The sequence below is a fragment of the Haliaeetus leucocephalus genome, unplaced genomic scaffold, assembly GCF_000737465.1.
Source record: "Haliaeetus leucocephalus isolate CR32 unplaced genomic scaffold, Haliaeetus_leucocephalus-4.0 Scaffold450, whole genome shotgun sequence".
NCBI classification, from domain to species: domain Eukaryota; kingdom Metazoa; phylum Chordata; class Aves; order Accipitriformes; family Accipitridae; genus Haliaeetus; species Haliaeetus leucocephalus.
In genome coordinates, this window is record NW_010972886.1 from 19,477,295 (window position 1) to 19,497,499 (window position 20,205).

At 38.6% G+C, this 20,205-nt stretch overlaps 1 protein-coding gene across 1 annotated transcript in view; it reads right to left on the bottom strand.

The window, feature by feature from the left end:
* CFAP61 (cilia and flagella associated protein 61) overlaps positions 1 to 20,205 on the bottom strand; it is a 106,720-nt gene that overhangs the window by 32,009 nt on the left and 54,506 nt on the right. Inside the window, exons 18-20 of the mRNA XM_010575075.1 lie at positions 8,086 to 8,184; positions 3,838 to 4,006; positions 1,629 to 1,803 (exon numbers count right to left, since the gene is read on the bottom strand). Of these exons, the coding sequence (XP_010573377.1) occupies positions 1,629 to 1,803; positions 3,838 to 4,006; positions 8,086 to 8,184 (443 nt within the window). The remainder of the gene's footprint in view (positions 1 to 1,628; positions 1,804 to 3,837; positions 4,007 to 8,085; positions 8,185 to 20,205) is intronic.

The window sequence follows — 20,205 nt, forward strand, 5'->3', positions numbered from 1 at the left end:
GATAGGTGGAGAAAGACTTCTCCAGCTGGGCACTCTTTATAGCTTACATCTGCAGTGGCAGAGAACATGAAGTGGGAAGAGCAACTAAAGGGAACTGGAGCCAGAGACAGGGTGGGGACAAAGGGAGAGGCGTCATCTCTCCCACAGACCACGTCTCCAAAAAGTCCCTCCAGACCAGCCTCATCGGGAGTTGTGGATTTAGCTTATAACCAAAGACAGGACAGTGCCCAGTTAAGATATCCAGCTTTACACCGCAGCAAAAGTCAGCAGCAATAATGAAATTATGAGTAATATAATATTATTTTAGTATTAATAATAAGAAAGGTGCATTCATCCCAAAGCAGCTGAGGTGCTGTAAGACTGCCGTTCACCTGCAAAGCGATCCTCCTGGGCACCTTGTGCCCCAGCCAGCAGCTAGTTCTCAGGCAGTGTTTCTGCGCAGGTGGACTGGAGCACATTCCAGGACTGGACACACATGGATTTACATGAAAGACTAGCAGTAGCAAACAGGGAAAACTAACAACCTCAGCTGTTTATGCAAATGCAGCTGTGCATATCAGCTGGACATCAGGTAAAACTGTTTGGGCAGGGGCTGGTATCAGCTGGAATCCAGGCGGAGCGGGACTGCTGAAGAGGCTCTATTTACATGCCTGAGGCCAGGAAGCTGTTTGAGGAAAATGCAGGCAGAAATATCATGTTTATTGTCCCCTGTCCTGATCTGAGCAAGACTTGAAGGATGATAACGAAACTTTCAGTGTCTTGAGAACTTCCCTGAAGGTCTGCCAAGCAGGACATGAACCTCATAGACCACACCAAATAACTACCAATTTTCATTATGTTCTCTATGAATGAGCGATGTAAACGACATCTTTAAGGTAACTCCTGTTGTTGCACTTGACAGGAATTTTCCACAAAGACAGCTTTCCTGCTCTGAACTCTGTCCTAACTCAGATCCAGCACACAGAAGTGACATTACATGAACTCGCTGTTTGGTCTCTTTTTCCTGTAGCTGAAAGTTTAACTTGGAAGCCTGGATGATTCCAGATATTTTCAACAGCATACACATTCAGTGAATGAACTAATGAATATATGAACAATGCACACCTGAACAGGCTGAGGAAATTCAGGTGTGGTGGACATCCGCACAAGTGTGTGATTTTAAGGGTTAAAAAGAAAATACTGGGAGCCTGCAGTTCTAAGTGAAAATCCGTAACTGACATAACCGAACACAAAGATGACAGATAGTGAAAAAACCCCACTTCCTATTTTAGACCTGTTTTCTTTGTGTTATGCTTCAAGTCTAGATATTTTTCTATACAACAGAAAAACACATCCACTAATTAAATTATTATTTAATTGGCTAATTAATGACTCCAGCCAGATTTGCATTTGGGACTCATTTTATATAATAATTATAGATAATTAATCTATCTCAAGCCTTTCTTTCCTAGCTAAATATGCTGGGTATCAAAAATGACAACAAATTGTAAATTAATCTGGAAAACAAAGCACAGCAGATGAAAGACTTTGTTAGAATTAATCAGGCTCCAATTATACCATGGCATTAAGGAAACAATAAGCCTAGAAAACATATCCGTAAATGTGCGTGTGCTAACGAAAACCCTTACCTTCCGAGTTGACAATGTTTTCTTTCAGCCAGTGCATTGCCTTTAAGCAGTCCTGATCGTCATTGAGAGTAAAATGATTGGAAGGGACTTTCCCTGTGTATCTTTGTGGCCATTTACTTATGACTTCTCTGTTAGTTGGGAGTTTACTGATATCTGCACCAGTGGGAGACAGGACCTGGAAGAAATTAATAAATGAGTGAATGAATATACAGCATATATCTTGGAGAACCATTAAGGAAGATTTTAAAAAACAACGACACAAGCCATTTGACTACCTACGGGTTGCTATCCTTGTACATCCAAACCCTTCTTAACATTCAGCAGCAGCAAACACATCAGTGGCCACAGAGAAAATAGACTGATGCTAGTCTGAGTTTACACACACAGGTACACATGCATGTGTGTGTATTCCATATTTTCTATGGGATATGGGTGACCATTTTAAACAGCAGTACCACAACAAGTAAATAACAATACAGGCAAAAGGCAAACGAAAGGGACTTTACAGCAAACAGCAGAAATGCATAAATATATGATTGAAGGATCTCTGAAATTATTTGAATAACATATGCCTTTAAATGACACTTGAAAATTCCTTGTGCAGCAAGACTGTCTCCATCTTTTGTCAGCAAAAATAAACTTTCTAAAATAAGAGAGATTTTGTCCCAGAGAAAGGGACCAACACCTGCTTGATGGTTAAAATGCCAGGATTCAGTAAAGTGTTAATGGTATAATGCTACTTTACAGTTACAAATTCAATCTGAATTAGACAGAGCAAAAAAGGGAATCTGATCTATGACTTCTACAGCATCAATGGTTAACGTCCTGAACAATGTTCTCACTGACCATTGGATCAACTGAAATACTATTTGGTCATATAAAAACAGGCATGACATCAAAAGATCTTACTTGCCCAACAAGTAAATCTTCTTAATCACAATGAATACAGTTTTATTAGGCATTAATTTGACTGCTTACCAAATAAGGAACAACTCATAAAAAGGATGGACTACAGCTCTGTGTAATAAAACAGAAACCAGATGATAAAAATAATTCCTTCCTATTTTTTGTAGGGCTTAAAAGTGAGAATAGAGGACGTTAGGTTTTCTTCTTGAAGGCAGATAAACCCCCAGTTTTCCCTTGCTTTGTTTATCTTTCTTTCTCCTCCAGTGTAGTTACTCCCCATAACTTATTTTGCAAGTCAGAGTTACCTCCAAACTTCTTTTTCTAGGAGCACTTGAAGTCATTCAGACCACACTTCAACTTTTGTTTCATCCCTGTTGAATAGTCAGTATGGATTGTTGTTTAAAGTGTGGCTCTACTCAGAAAAGTGATTATAGAAAAACTGGGGCTTTCTTGCTCCACAAATCTGTTGCACTCGTGCAGTCCAGATTTCACTAGGCAGCTGATCATACCTCACATTCACATTTGTGACTTATGGTGAACAGCACTGTAAAAATCTGTCAACACAGGCTCAGTTTGATCTCCCAGTTTTAAAGGCAATATACCTTGCTCATGATTCCTACCCAAAACCAATCAGTAAAATCACTGCAGGCAACAGGGCTATACAAAAGATGACCATTTGGTTTACACAGTTTGAAGGCCACGTGATGACACACAGAAAGAACGAACCCTGGCTGGGATGTCCGAGTAGAAGCTGAGCCTGTAGGGCTGGACGTCAGCTTGATTCCACGTTTCACGTGTAACTAAGGGTCTGCTTCAGTCTCACTGGAAACTTAACTGTGTGCCACAATAACACACAGCACCACATACGTGCCTAGGCATGGTCATCATGTGAGATGAGTAATTAATTTGATAAGGAATTCTCTCCATTGCCAAAACTAGGTCAAATGGTGTTAGACCAGCTGGAGTTAAGTCTCCTGTGGCTAGGGCCACATGTCAATTGGGCCTACTCTTCAGCAGGTTTAATGGTCACGGTGGCAAAAATACTGGCAGCTTTGCTTAATATCTGATACTGAGCAGTGACATTGCTGGTAGAAAATTTTGTAAAACCTCTCATCTCCTCCAAATTCTATCATCACACTGAAATAGTACAACCTGCTACACTGAAGGGCTGCAAGCTTTCTGGTTATAGAAACCAGAAAGAAACTTGCTCAGGACTACTCTACTGCTTTGCTAATCACACAAACACTATTCACTGTAAAAACTGAATATATTATTATGTTTTTCCCTCTGCACACAATCTTACCTGGTATTTCTGTCCAGTACAGAGAACAAGGTAGTCATATGGTACTTTTTTCTCCTTGGAAACAACTACGTATTTGGCAGCGCGATTTATGCCAGTCATTTTACCAACCACAACGTTAACCCAGGAACAAAGTGACATCTGTGCATAATCTTCATCATTAAAACAGTGGCTGTGAAGAAAGAATATCTGTAAGTGACATTTCAGCAGCTGACAGCAGGCATTAATTAGACATCTGGTGAGTTAGCCAAAGTCCCCTAGTGGTTCAAGTCTGTTCTCTCGCTGTGAGTTTACGGCAGTCTATAGTAAAAGATTAGTCATTATGAAATACTCAGTTACAAATTGACAACTTTCTGCTAAAACCAAACAATCCCTCCCAGCATTGAGCCTTACAACCACATAATTTAAAAACAAAGTCAGAAATAGATGCTTTACTCTGTTTTTGCTTTGCAGGCTGATGCAAGGAGGCTTTTGCACCTGCAAAGAAAATATTTTAACAGTCTAATTCTTTCTCCTACATAAGACTCCCTTAGGAAGTTTTTTTCCACTGTTGCATCACTTGGTATTCAACTTCACCAGTAGTGGCTATGGTGAGAGACAAATGCAATGAAGGCACCATTGGCATTTTAACAGCCATGTTCCAAAGTACTAGTCTGAAAAGTTTAAAAATAAATAGAAAGCTAGGAAAACAGTTGTCAGAGCTAGAAGTAAAAGGCAGAGATTTCAAATTGCCTCTTGGTGACCCCTTTCCAAATGAACTTTTCCATAATGCAAGAATGAAAAATTCTGAAAACATACTACACTGACCCCCTACCCCCAAACTTTCAAAAGTCTCCAAGATGCAGCTGAATTCCTCTGCCAGATGAACTGAATATTAACAGGAATAAAGAAGAAATTATCACACAAGCTATCCAAAAGAAAACAAAATCAGCAGGTAAGTGAGAGAAAGAGAGACACAAACAGTGCAGATGTGAAAAATATTAATCTTCACTAATTTCTAACTGAACACAATTTATTGTTAATGAAAATGGGGAAGCAACTTTTATAATTTCAAAGCAATTACCTGCAGTGCTAGGTAACAACCAATATTAAGAATTGTCTGTTTTAAGAAGCCAAGCCTTGTTCCATACAGTAGTTATGGTTTCCAGGGCTTTTTGTCCCTAAATGTCTTACAGACTAAATGTTGTCCAAATGAGATACCTCGATAGAAATCTTATTTTCAGGGTGTGTATGGTGCGCACATTCTGAGCATCACGCTCTGGCAGTGTTAATTCAATATCAGTACCAAAAAACTAAGGAACCTAAAATCACTTGTCGATTTTGAAAATCTCATGCAAGGTTTACTTCTGCAGCTGTTAAAATTCAGCAGTGTTACAGCCTGTTTTCAGTGTAAAGTATCATATATATCCCTATGTATGATAGAAGTATCAAAGATCTGGAATCTGCTATTTAAAAAGCCAATTTTGAAGCAACATCTGAATGGAACAAAACCTCTTTTAATGCCTCATTAATGAAAATTAAAATTATTTCCAAAGGTCTTTTATGGCTCAGAGTATGCCTCCACTCTGCCCAACTAAGCAAATACCAGAATACTTATTTATTATTGCATTTGTACTGCCCTCTCTGCTTAACAGATTACTGGAAAGACAAAGATTCCTGAAGATAAAATACTTCCATACAGATGTACAGTACACACATCATTATAAAATGCATGGAGGACCAGAGAGATAATATTTTCAATGAGGTCCGTTATGACTCTTGAATACCACTGAGTCTTGCAGTAGCCCATTATGAAAATACACAGTACGCTGCTGGCCATTCTGCAAATCCAGCTATACTCAACTCAATACCTTCCTGATACTGAAAACTTAAACCAGACAAAATTCTGTTAAATTAGGTACTTTCAGTAGAATTGAAGATTAATGCTAATCCCAAACCCATTTATAGCTTCGTAGAGGGATGAACCTGCAGGATCTAGCAAAAAAGAATGCAACAGGTTTTAAACAGGCAAAAAAGATGAGTGGCTGATGTTACACAGATGTCTGGTTTATGAGATCAGAGTGACATGGCAAGAAGATGGAACTTGCACATCTTGTGTGAAAGGAAGCTGAGTCTCACCCCTGCTAGCACTTCACACCTATGAGACAAGATGGGAATGGACAATAAAGAGATCCTGGGCTTCACCCAGTCTGTGAGCTGAAGTCAGTGCAGAAAAAAAAAAATCCACGGCCATTCAGAGGCTCAAGAACTTTACTTTCTATTGATACTGAGTGATGAAAAATATTCCACTTTCTTTTTACTTAATGTAATGTGATTAAATAGAAGGGGATTCAGCTCATGTTCAAGCATTTGATGCCTTTATATTATACCAGTGACTGCAGCAGAGAACGCTGGAGAGAGACTTGGCACTAGCAGCTATTATTTTGCCTTTAGTACCAGAATATACGTTCTAAAACAGAGCTGATTGCTAGACATTAATTGTTGTTACTGAGTTCCCAAAATTGTCATACCGGATGCCACAGAAACAAACGAAGTTGCTTTCATAACCTGAAGAATTTCTGGGCTGAATGACCAGGCTTTCTGAGGTGCTCTGCATCCTCTGTACTCACAAATACCAGAGGCAAATAAACAAGGGAAGAAAACCACTGACAATTGCAAACTGTAATCATGCAGAAATCTATAAATAAAATGGACATCAAGGATAGATGAGGGTTTTCTAAAGCACCTTTATAATTGAGGTGCACAGCTCCCAGGAGACTGGCACTCCAAAATCACAGTGAAGCTTTCAAAAATCATAGCCTGCAGAGTTCAATTTTCACTCTTAATCTGCTTTCAAATTTTAACAGCTAATTCTGGTGAGGCAGCTATGAACTGCAACTTTCAATCAGGAAGCATGTTTTGTTACTACAGTTTTTACAGTATACTTAGGAAAAAGAGTACGTGCATTTATGTGAGCACATAATCCCTTCATTTACTAGATTTGTACTTAAACACACCCCTTTCTACAATAAAAAAATTAATTCAGGTAACTACTTATAAAAAATTCCTTGACAGGGCAAAGTTCCAAACAAGACAAGGTGGTTTTAAGCAGGTTCACATCACACCATTTTCATGTCTTTGTAGAGATTTCATTTTTAAGGTTCAGCAAGCAGACATAGAGTTGTTTCATCATTTAAAGAGCTGGCCCTTTAGTGCAATGCCACTTACTGAGTAAAAGATTTGGTAAGAAACAATGTACAGGTTCCAGAGAGCCACATGCCAAATCTAAATAAATTTTACTAAGTTCATTCCCTTGCTATTCAAAATAACTGATTCATTTTAATTCTATGCTGCTCAACATCCAGACCAATCATGTTCCTGTCTACAGTGAGGATTGCTAGTCACTATTCCAAAATAAAAAAAATAAAACCATCAAAACAAATATACTAAATTTAAGTGAGAATTATGTACTGTGAATTTTAACGAGGTAATATCTTGTCCTACTAAATGGAAGATATTTTACTTATCGGCAAACAAGAAAACTTGTGAAATGTTTAATCGCTCACTAGACAGAAGCACAGCTATCTTCACAATCTTCCCTTCAGCTCTTTTGCACCAGACCCATGGCTCTGCCAGCCCAGGGGAGGTAAGTGTAAGAGACAGCACTATGGCTGGGACTGGAGACAGACTTCCACAGTCCAGTGACTGGCACACAAATAGTTCACAAGCAGCAGAAGTGATGCAGCATAGTTCTTCCAAATTTATCCACAGCAATAATCCTAAACTTTCCCCCATATACTCAGCAAAATTCCCACTATCATCAGTGGGATCTGCATCTCACCACATGGCTGCCATAAGCAGACTTACTAGTCACATTGCTAATATTAATTCTTATATGTTCTTTTGTTCAGCATTATTTGGAACAAAATTCATGGAAGCTAAAAACTAATATTTAAAAAGCAAGCATAAGTCTTTGTCATTTTTCTTTAACCTGGAGATCTAAACAATCTAAAAAGTCTTGGAAAGCAGAGACCAGTGTCCTGGTATAACACAATGGATTGCTGTCCTGAAGTTACTGCTTTAGCAATATTTCACTAGTAATAATTATATTCAACTCATTTCACAGGTGAATGCACGTTGTATAGACAGATTGGATTATTTTGAGGCTATCTGTCTATGTATCTATCTGAAATTTAGGACAAGTTCACAAAGAATTACAAAGTGTTATGTTTTCCTTCGAAGCTGTGGAAGTGTTTAGATATTAAATCAAACCTGTTAATTAAAAATCTTCTATGTTTGGAGCCTGGTAGGTCTTTTCCTGGAAGGCCATGAATTGAAATCAAGGTCAGATTGTTGAACTTCAGATGCGGACTGCAGAAAGAAAAATAAAATGCCACAGTTCAACCAGTGTAAGTTTGCTGAGGGTCCGTTTGGTACAAGCATAATGCGAGTGCATTTCAACATATGGTTATACACAGTGTTTACAGCTTAGCTTCCCAGTCCATCACTGTGACTTTCGGGCTGCATAGCATCCAGCACAATATTGTCTCAATACTGACAGAGATATTTAGACTCTATCATGCAACTAACAAGCTCTGTTCCTAAGGCCTTATGGCAGGACTTACCTTCCATGACTACAAAAGCTATCGTAAGACCACCAAGTCTTTGCTCAAACACCTTTGCTGTTCATAGCTCACCTTCTGTAAGCTGCAGGAAAGGAAAAAAGAATTCCTGACAACTGGTAATTTGTCTGCTTCCTGCAACATGTCTACTGAAATTAGGAGGGCGTATCAAAGGAGCAGCACAGATTTTCATTCCATATTCAGGAGGATATAGAAAGTAATTCCTTTACACAGGCCAGGTACAAAGTGTTTTGTCATTTTGCTAAGATGCATGTGTCTTTGGACACAAAAAGAAGAATACTTTCCACTGTAGTTTCATTAATGCCAGAGTGTGGGGGGGAACAAGACTGACAGTATGTTGAACTAAATGTGATCTGACATTTAAAAACAAATAAATATTATGAGTGATTAAGCCTTCTAATCTTCAAGGCTTTCTGTAAGTTAAGTATGGATTGATGCAAATGGTACAAAGGAATCAGAATGTTTTTTATCAACCAATGTTAATTTGTTATTCATACGTTTAAAAAATATATTCAAACAAAGTTAAAGGTCATACTTAAACCAAGGAATTTCAAGGTTATGTCTGCCCCTCTCAAAATGCATATTAATAGTTTAATTCTGGATTATGGATTATCTATGGTAAATCTCCATGCATACTCAGGCTGAGTGCAATGTAATAAATAACCTTAATGTAACAGAGTGCATATATTTATACGGATTATGGGCCTGATTCTCATTTAAATTAAGGTCACTCCACAGAGGTGGGTGTAAATAGAATTTGCTCTTCATTTATGGCCACATTATGCTGGCTGAGTGATACAAAGTGGTCTTCATGTAAATGAGAGTTAGCCTGATACATTAAGCTGAATTTAAAGCGTACAGAATGCCATCTGCACTCATGGAGCACTCCTCATGGGGTGCAAATGTGAACAATTACAATAACTTTACACACCTAAATAGTATGACTCCTTGGCATTTAGTTTACATGTAATTATGAGGAAAATTACTACAACGGTACATAAACATACTAGACATTCTCCTATCCTGCCTGCCCTCAGAGCAATGAAGTTTCTTTTCAGCTTAGAGCTGAAATAATCTCTGTACATGCTGCATGGCCTCTTGCCAGTAGGTCTCCAAATCCAGGTGCTACAATAACATTAAATTTAAATTACATTAACAATATTTAGGATGAAAATGTTGCAAGCAAGCATCAGAAAAATGGCAGAATGAAGGGCCTCGGCAACATTAATATGCCTCTTTTGCATGAGTGCACTATGATGCACTTTATTGATCTGGTCACATACTATTTTCTTCTGCAGATGCTCTACCTCTTTTTAGTCCATACGCAGTTATCCAGTGTTTCCACAGTCATATGGTATTTGTTTAGTTCTTCCCCATTGAGTGTGAGGCTTCAATTCAGACCTTTCACTCAGTACGATTTACTAACTAATGATTTACTTCTACCTCAGCGCTCCCATGGCATTCCCATATGCCCTGAACATTAATTCATGTTTCCCATTCATTAATCTTGTAGGCATCAAAATGTTGATTAGCATCTCCTTAGAATACTGTGACGAAATGAGTCATATCTTTGATTCCCATTTTACATTGAGAAAAATCAAGGCACAAAGAAAATTGGATTAAAGCTATCAAAAAGGTGCACTGATGTTGGAGGTAGAACTGAAGAGACACAGAGGCTGGTACCTGGCACTGCCCTGTGCTTCAGAGTGCAGGCGCACTGCCCTCCCAGGTCCAAGGAGCAGCAGAGCTCTGTGCATAATTTCATGCTAATAATGGTCACATTTTCAAACACATAGGTAAAATTCTTCTTCAACTAAAAATCAAAATTTGTTAAATGTTTAAGCACAGGGTGGCATTTGTGAAAATTATCAGAATCCTTAAAGAAAATTAGTAAAAAACCCTAGTATCTTGTATTACAAAAGCTTGATTTCAGAACTGTAGCTAGTATGCCTAACCTTAGGATGTTAAATATATATACAGACACTTAAATACAAGCTGGAAAACTACAGGCAAAGTGTCGGTGCTTAGCCACAGTTACTCTCAGGCACTGGCACCCAGAGTTACAGAGAGATAACAGGTTTGAGTATTTTGACCAGCGACTGTCACACGCATTACCACAATCTATATCATTCTCCCCTTTCCTCTACATAGCATTATTATTTCAAGGCTAACAAAACGATGGTTTATTTATTATGGCTTTTGATGCCTAAAAGCTCTTAAGAACTAGAGAACAACAAAGGCTCTGAGAAACAGGTAATGCATGTTAGGAGACTGAATGTCTTATATCCTTTTAATATATATAACACCTAATATGAAGTAGAGCAAAAGCAGAGGTTCCCACTTGGTGAAAAAGTCTTCAAGTTAAGAGCCTGAACCAATGCAGCATTAAACAAGTGCACCTGCATTTTAGAAGCAAATAATTCCAGCAGGGATTCATGTTGCTGTGGATACAAAGGGAAGAACAGCTCAAAGATACTGGTAAAGCAGGGAGGGATTAGAGTATCTGGGGAAATAAGTAAAAGGTATTGGGTTTCATTACACAGTTCTAGAAGACAGCTACAAAAAAAAAAAAACCAAACACCTCTAAAGACCCTTGTCCTCAAAATAAAATAGGATTGCCAATTTACTGTGAGCACAATCAAAGGAACAAGCAAAAAAAATTTTTTTAGTACATTACATATCCTGGCATTTGTTAGAATATTCCTTGCTAGTTTTTCTGGATTTTTTTGCCTGATGTTTTTCTACCTTTTTTTTCTTGTGTGTGTGGAGCAATGATGGAAACTGCCTGAACAAATGATTTAATTAATTGCTTTCATTAAACCCCTCATTATCACAAATAATAAGTCAAATCACTTTTGTTACCAAAAATAAAGTGAAGTAGTCTACATGAAACTAAGTGTTTCAATTTATTTGAAATGAAGCATCACACCTTTTTAATTTATTTTTCCAGTCATTTATAAAAACTAAAATAAAAAAGGGTGACAGAAGATAATGCTTTATCTGGCTACCAAAATTGGTAACTATGTGCACTATTCTCCTTCATGCATAATCTTTAAACAATAACTTTAATATCTGGAATTATAACCTATCCAAAAGTAAAGTCCTAATTATACTGTCCTCAACTTTGCTGCAGCAGAGCACTTGTAAAAATGGCAGCTCTAGGTCATTCTAAAAATGGTAACAAACAGTCTGTTTTCAGCACTAGATGCTGAAAACTTAGATGTGATAAATTCTTGTATTAACGAAACTTTGAAATCAGAGAAATCTCTGTCCTGCAACAAAAAAAGGAACCTTAAGATTTTTGTGGAGAGGAAGGAGCCCAGAATGATAGATGATGATAGAAGAGAGTCCCACCAGGCAACAACCTGGTGTTCAAGGCACAGAAACTCAAAGTGCCCAGGTATAAGTCTCACTGTAAAAGGCAGATATAGACAGTAGTTCTCCTTTTCCAAAATAATATAACAATTTATCCAAAGTAGGACTTTTTTTTTAAAGGAAAGATTATCAGCTCAAACATTTCAAGAACAAAGTAATTGGGACATGACTTGGAGAAGAGACTTCTCCAAAAGGAAAAGATTTTCTAACAGATTTTCCAGCTCTACACAAAACTACAGATAGAAATGCTCAGCTTAACGAAGGTTGCTAACATTAATAATAACACAGAAATTCCCACTCATTCATATTTTCACTAAAGGATAAATATGTTACTTAGCACTATAGAGTTTCTTTGCGTAATCTTCACGAGTCATGTGTTTTCATATTGCCACTATACAAAATTGCTTTTGTTTGCTTGGACAAAGCTCATTGCTTTTGCTGGCAGAGCTGTAGAAAAGTGTTTACCCTTCTCTCCACTTCCTCCCACTCTCTGGGCAGCTGTATTTGACACAGACAAGTAAGAATCAGCACAAAATCAAGAATGAAGATACGTGAAAACATAGCAAAACCATTTCCCTGTATGTTGCTAGATGATGCCATTCTAGTAGTATGAAGGCTCTGCAACTGATCATACAACACTTGGTTATTAAGTAAGAGAGTCAGTAACAGAAGCAGCAGAAAGGGTTTACTCTTTGTATCAACAATTACCAAAAGCATCTGTTCTCAAGAACCTTATGTAAGTGCATCAATTACAGCCCTCAGAACAGGATTTCAGCTTAACTGTTGGCCAACATATGTCCATCTAGAAGTCATCCCTCTCTAATTACAAGTAAACAAAGATAAGTCAGTTCTCCATTGGATCAACCTTAGGAAAAAGTGTTAAGATTGTGAATGAATTTGCTCAATGAAAGAAGGGATAACAATAAAGTCTTTACTGGGACACTTTTCAATGCAAGGGTCAAAAAAGGGGTTTTCCACATATTCATTTGCTCTATAAACTGCACCCATGATGACTCTTCCTCCCAAGGCCAGCGACAGACGCATCAAGAACACTACCAACTGAAATAAAAAGATAAGTGAATCTAATTGTCAGTAGCTCACATTTAATTTGACTGCCACTTTTGACACCAGGGGATAGATAAGTCAGTTGCTTACTTCAGTGGCAGAATTCACATCTTTTTCTTCCCAGAACACGACTATTTTCATTCTAAGATAGGTCACAACATTGGTGAAATTCACCATCCTTTTTAATTTCAGAAAACACTCTTCTAAATTGTTCAGAACAGAGGTTAAAAGGAAAACATTCGGTTCCAACTTTGATTTTTAAAAAATTCAAGATGTAATTTCATTTAAAAAAAAGAGCCACTTTTTTAAATGACACCTGAGCAAAATATTTCATCATGTCGCAATTACTTCCCCCTGATATCAAAACAACATTCTCCTTTCAAAATCTTGCATTTTGATGGAACAGTGCTTTTTATTAAAGTACTCTTTTTTCAGAAACTTCCCACTGGGTTTACTGGTGATTAATTTTATCAGATGCTGTATTCCAAAGAAAAGCAGCCTACAAGCCCAGGCCATGCAAGCCACTGCTGTCACCACTTTTGACATCTTAACAAGAATCCATTAAAAAGCTAAGTAATATTTATTTTGACCTTTGAGTAACACCCTTCAAGGATGCTGCAAGTGTTTCTCTCTCCCCAGCTGGCAGCTCTTCATCATTGGGTCTCTCTCCAAACTTTGAACTTGATGGTTTGATTCTACACAGGATTTGGAGGCACCTCCTTGCTGTTGAAGCCTAGAGCCCACTATCACAAGACAAAAAAAACAAACAACAAACAACCAAAAAAACCCCCCAAACCACCACCACAAACTTCCCATAAACTTTACTAGCACCATTCTGAAGATAACTTTTGCCCCCACTAAGCCTACTGGAAGATGTTCTCTTTTCCACAGTAATTTCTCTAACTTCTGGCCCATATTTATTGAGTGTCCATTTATATCTACTTGAACTGGATAAGGACATCAATCATGAACTTAAATAGCTGGGGATTTTTAAGATAGGCTTATTCTGGCAAAGCTTCTGTTGCCCCCAGAATTGTCGATTTACCTTCATTTGTTCAACAAATATTTTCTGCTTCCTTCTTTGCTCTCACTAAAACCTGTATCCCCTCTCTGACCCTACCTCATGGGGTGTCCCTCCCCTGTAGCTGTCCACCCTTCTTCAACACCCCATCTCAAAAGCTGTTCCTCTCCAGTTAAATTTTGGTTGTTCTGCTAGGGTAGATCAATTAGTCCTCTCGCTTCCTTTTTCCACTTTAAGTGGTTAGTCCTAGACTCCCTTCCACCTTGTAATTTTAATGCTTGTCTCTCTTTTGTCCTCAGTGCTGACCCTTTTCCTAGACAATGTAATTAAAAACATTAGCAACTCTGACTCTGCTGCATTTCAATTCTTTTATTAATTTCTCCTTTTTTAGGTAGCTTTACATCACCCCACTATCTTGATTTCTCCCTGAATGCTACCAAACATGTCTTTTTCCAGTTTCTTCTTTCAAACTCCCATCCATATAAGAACTCGGGTTCCTGAAACAACTCAGCCACCCTTCTGTCACTGTCACTGCTTTTATCCCTTCTAACCACCTCTCATTTCCCAGCAACTGTTTTTGCTTTCCTCACCTATGTCAACTCACCTTTCTCTATGCTTTTTTTGCACCATTCTTCTCTAGTGATTGTGGCTCTTTACTGTAATTCAGTTGAGTCTTTTTTTCCTTTGTGAGACTAATTCTTTTCCACACTTTGCCTCTCAACCCATATTGACCTTTGCAGTTTTACCACTAAGCTCTTCTCCCTCCTTTAACCACCTCTCCCTAAGCTTTCTTCTCGGAAGTCTCTTTGTCTCTGCATCTTACCAGTACTTGCAAGGTGTATACCAGGCTTTGAACGTGTGTATCAATTAACACATGTAACATCCAAACTCTGGGGTACAGCATTTAAGAGCAAACTTCTAACACAACTTAAAACTAAGTCTTAAGTACTTGCTTATTTACATATTTGCCTATTTACTCCTTTAGTGTTAATATCACTTCAGGCTCAAATGTGAGCTGCCTTAACATTCTGCACTGAGAAACACTGTGAGCATAAACTGAATTTTTGTAGCAAAGTACAAACTAAATTATGACTCATCTGACAACTCAGCTACAGATTTCTTAGGAAGCTCTTTCAAAAACTGTAGTATTCGCTCAAGATCAGTGGTATTTCCAGGATCTAGCTTATTAAAATCAGTGTGGCAAAGTCCTTAAAGTATGAATTGTTATATGGCAGAACAGGAAAATCTAAAGAGCTCTTTCCTTGGCCCATACAAAATACATAGCTGAATCAGACACTTCCATATAGTTATGTGGGAACATCCATAGTTACAAAGTTTACAAGATTAGCACTACCATCCCGAATGTAAGTTGGCTTTGAATTTGACCAAATCAAAGTACCATCCAACCACTACTTCAGTGAGCACATTTCCTTACTAAAATTTAAATTTCCATTCCATAAATGTTTCAGGATTTCATCCTGTTCAAAGTATAAAACAGGGCAATTATTCTTCTAGACAGAAAATGAGGGATATCTGATGATGGCCTTGGTAGTTACAGTCTCTGGCTGTTTAAATCTAATCACCTGGCAGATTCAAAATCACAGTTGAGAGACATCAACACCATTATCTACAAATAAAGATACCATAAATTGGGCAGTAAAACTAGACTGTGGTTGAAATTTTGCTGTTTTGTCTACTCCTGTGTGAATGTTTCAGTGCATAACATACAGTGCAGATTCCAGCTTGTTAATAGGACATTTTTAACATTATTGGCCAATCACCCATGTTAAAACTAAGGGTTTGTTTTTTTTTTATGACTGTCTACTTACCAGACCCCAATTTTCCATATTATTGTGGAGGAGATTAACATTTTGACTCTGTGATGTTGCTTCATGCATATTTGGCAATGCTGCCCTCACAGAGATGACAAAGTATGCACCCTAGAAAAGCCTACAGATGTCAAAAGACAGACTTCCCTTGAATTTGAAGGGCTTGAGATTTGTACTAATGTTTTTGTCCTAGCTTACGGCCAAGGACCACACATTCTCCTCCTGAAAGCAAGAGCACGCAGAAAGAGAAAATACTCATAAAACTTGCATGTTCTGAGGCACCACCCCGGTGCCACGTCCTCTTGACAGAAAGCTGGCAGCCCAGGCAGGACAGGGACATGGCTGGTGGTGGAGTCAGCTGGGCCAAAATTCCTGATCTCAAACATCTGCATGTAGCAGCTGTGGATCTGGGCCTCGCAGCACCTCCAGCCCTGGCAGCCTGATGAGCACAGCTGCCTCGCTGATATTGCATCCCTTAACGTAAAACAGCTCTGAGAGGTGCAGCACCACAGAGCCATGTAACGCCCATCTCTTCACCAGGGCAACACGATACTTCTCCAACAGCTCCTTCCCAAATGGCTCATGCCCTGTAGCTGACATGAAACTGAAATTATGCCCAATCAATGCAGAGATGCTACTGACCACCACACTGCTAGGGAAACAAACCACACAATGTGATGTGTTACAATTCACACGGCAATGCAGTGTGGTAACCTGGGTACTGGAAACCATCAAGCTACAGCACTGTGGAGCTCCATCTAACCTAACCAATCCACAGTAGAAGTTTCAGGAATCTAGGTAACACAGCATGCAGTAAAGATTCACCATCTCATCACTGGCACTCCCCACTCTCATTTCAATGTAAGCTGCATTCAGACTCATCTCCTTCCTGGGATCTGGAGGGTAATCACAGCAATCCAGAAAAGGAACCTTAAAATTTCAGCTCGTCAAGCATTCAGAAAAAGCAAGCAAGTACCTTCAAATAGTGATCTTCATTTGTCACAACCCTCACTCTGCCCATTAAGAGCACATACATATATACATATGAACAGGAATCAAATCTACACTAATCACTGGAGGGAAGGATCACAACTTAACCAGCCAACTAATTTTTTTCCCCACTGTAGTAGTCTGAACAGTCTTCTGTGTTTCAAAACCAACCCACAGACAGTTTATAAACTGCTTTGAAGACCTCAGCAGTTACACCTCCACAACAGCTCTAGGAAGCAAACTTCAAACAAAGAAAAATAAATATGAACAGAAGAGAAAGTACATCTACTCCATCGCTTTAGCAGAGAACTGGAAAGCCTAAATGCAGTGTTTGCACTTGGAATGCCTCTTTATTTGCTTTGAACTGCATTGATCAGAGAACTACCAGATGCTTCGGGTAGTCAGGTTACCAAGCTCTGCTCAGAGCTGCTGAAACAGCCATGCTAACATCATACTTAGTCACCAGGAGAGGTATGATAAACACAAAATGTAATTCTATGAAAATTCTTGTGACTCATTTCAATTTTGAAATGGGCCTTTAATAAGAAAACTACTCTTTCCAAATCAGTTTTAACATGCAACAAGAAGTTATGAGTATTCATATACAAATAGTAACAAAAGAAAATCTACAAATACGTACAAATTTAAAGTGTGAAAGAACAGCTTGGGCTCAGACAAATGTTTGCATGCGTAAAAGGCAAGTACTTAAAGTTGAAACAATCTTATTTAAAACTGAAAACTGCCTCTAAAGCAAGAATATAAAATAACCACGTATCAATGCTAATTGAGTATCATTTTTTGGCAGAGGCATGTCAAATGGCTGTTAGGAAGGCTGATCTTGACCCATATCCTCTCCCCTAGTTTATGTCTGGTATCAGTCACTGACAGTGTTCATTGTGATGCTGACTGCGCAACAAGGCGAGATATGACCTATCTTATTTATCTCTGTCACAACTTGATCTCTATTCACCAGAAATGATGGAAGGCAACAATGTCTGAAGGACACAGGCCCAGTGACACTGAACACATGGTCGACTACAACATTGTTCTGGATTTGCCTTGGTATGAAAAAAAGGCAGTCAAAAGGAAGCACATGTATATCAATTCATGTGGCAAAGATAGATAGTATAAAACAATGAAGATCACTAAACCATTCATTACATGTTAGCTCTGTGATCAGCAAGTAAGCACTAACTATTTAATTAGTCAACTAATTAGTGACAGGCAACATGGAAGGCTTCAGATGTTCTCAGACAAATGCAAAGATAAAAAGCCTAATTAAACAGCAAGCATTATGCTAACTATTGCCAAACAGGACAGATGTGCAGGATATTGTATAATACTGTGCTGCCAGATAACGGCAGTTGTAGCTGTTCTGTCAGAAACCGTGTTTTAAAAATCCCTGCCATTTCTAAGCTAATCTTAGATACCTTTAACTCACAAAGGGAGAAACCGTCCTGCAGACAAAACCTCACAGATTTACTGTGTTAGGTTCTAATTCTACTTTAAGAAAAAAGTTCAGAGCTTTAACAAAAATGTACTTTAATCCATTTGCTTTTTAAATGCAATAATTATTTTAATGTACCTGCATAGAAAGGGAAATATATTTCACAACATTTTCATATAAAATATTGTGATCTTAGCCACCATTCATTTATTGCTATTTTGTGCAGCACATTATGTATATTTCCAACGTCCTCAGAGAATAAGTCATTGTTTACACCAGAGGTTGGATTAAGTAGGTTTTCAAAATCATGGATTAAAAAGGGTTTTCCCTATAATCAGAAGACAATAACGCTTTCCACAGCTATATGCAAAGAGGTGGATAAAAAGCTAATTGGTTCACTACACTGGAACCAATGACAAGATACTGCTGTGAGCAAGCTTTTTGCGTTCTTGCAGCCAAACTTCAATCACCTGCTGTCAGGGCATACTAGTTAGCATGCTGTTCCATGAATCCTCCACCAGAATAAACTGAGAATGCTGAGGTTTTTTAATTACATGTTCTTCTGGCCTAACACTGCTGCCATGACCATCATTCTTAAATTATCAAAGGAAACAAGAAGAAACAAAAAAAAAAAACCTGCCCTCCTGGTAAATTGGTATTTAGCAATGAGGTTATTTTTTAAAGCATCTCAGTACTTGTGAATATGAAAAGATTAAAATGCTGGGCTATATCTTACATTCATCAGGATATACATTTAGGGGAACGCTGGTTTAACTGAGGACTATGCAACTCAGCATCCCCAATTATAGCTGCTCACAGGTTTTTAAATAAATTCTTTAACTGCTGTTGATACTTCTCCTGCTGAACCTCACCTCCAAGAACTGGTACTTGCAGAACTCTGAACTGAACTCATTACTCCTTTTCTCCTATTCATAGGTACAGAGATTCTGTATTCATGAAAACAGATTTTACACTTGCAAATCATTTTCAGATACAATTTTCATTGAATACTTGCAGGTTGAATATTTAAACCAGCTTTTTTCATTTATAAATTTAGTATACGCATAATTGATCTCAGTGGGGATAGCAAAAAAAGGGTAACTTTTTTAAAACTTTCTTTAGTCTTAAAACAGACTCCTTTTTAGGGTCTTCATTCATGGTAATTTGTCAATGTTAGTGGCTCATAGTACTGCAAGTGTACTGCACGCACATATCTACCAGAACATCTGATAAAACTCTTTCTCTTTTAATTCCAACCCCCACCCCCAAAACCAAGTCACTCAAGGGAAACTAAAAATAAACAAAACTTGCATTTTAGCTTAACCTCTCTTTGGAGTTTCTTTGACTTGATTCACTCCGAGGCTGAAAAGGCTTTCTCCCCACATCCTACAACAAAGGGGAGGCAGGAGCGCCAGTCAGCACTAACAGTTTGGAGGGCAGAGAACAATAGAGGCTGAGACTTCGTGTTGCTGGCTGAGCTGCTTTTTCACAAGAGGGGTATTTGTTCAGTTGCTGCTTCTCCTTTAGGACTGGACATCACTCAGAGTTTACACTGCTTTAACAAATGGTCTGATGCTGCCGCAATTTATATAAGCCTTGTCTTAGCGCTAGAGAGTGACCTAAGTCCTGGTTTTGTGCAAGGGGAAGCATATAATTGCACTGCCCAGGAGGAGCCTCATGCAGGAATTGTGGGAATAACAATTCCTTCCCTGCTTGCCACGCTCCTGCAGGGAAGTTAATTACTGCAGCAATTTATGATGCAACTCCCTCCCCCCCCTTCCACAGTGCCTCAGCTCTGCTGCCTAGCTCGCTGCAGCTCCTCACGTGTTGGACAGCCACAGCCGAGGTGCAGTCTCCAGAGCCGCTTTCGCACCTGTACCTACCGACAGCCAGCCGTGCACAAGAAGGGAGGCCAGGCTCTGTCTGCATTACTGCTGGCACTGCCACCTCCATCATTCGCCTGTTTCTTGAACAAAAAATTCATATGCATCCTAAAGAAAAGTAGCACTATAGCTGAAAACA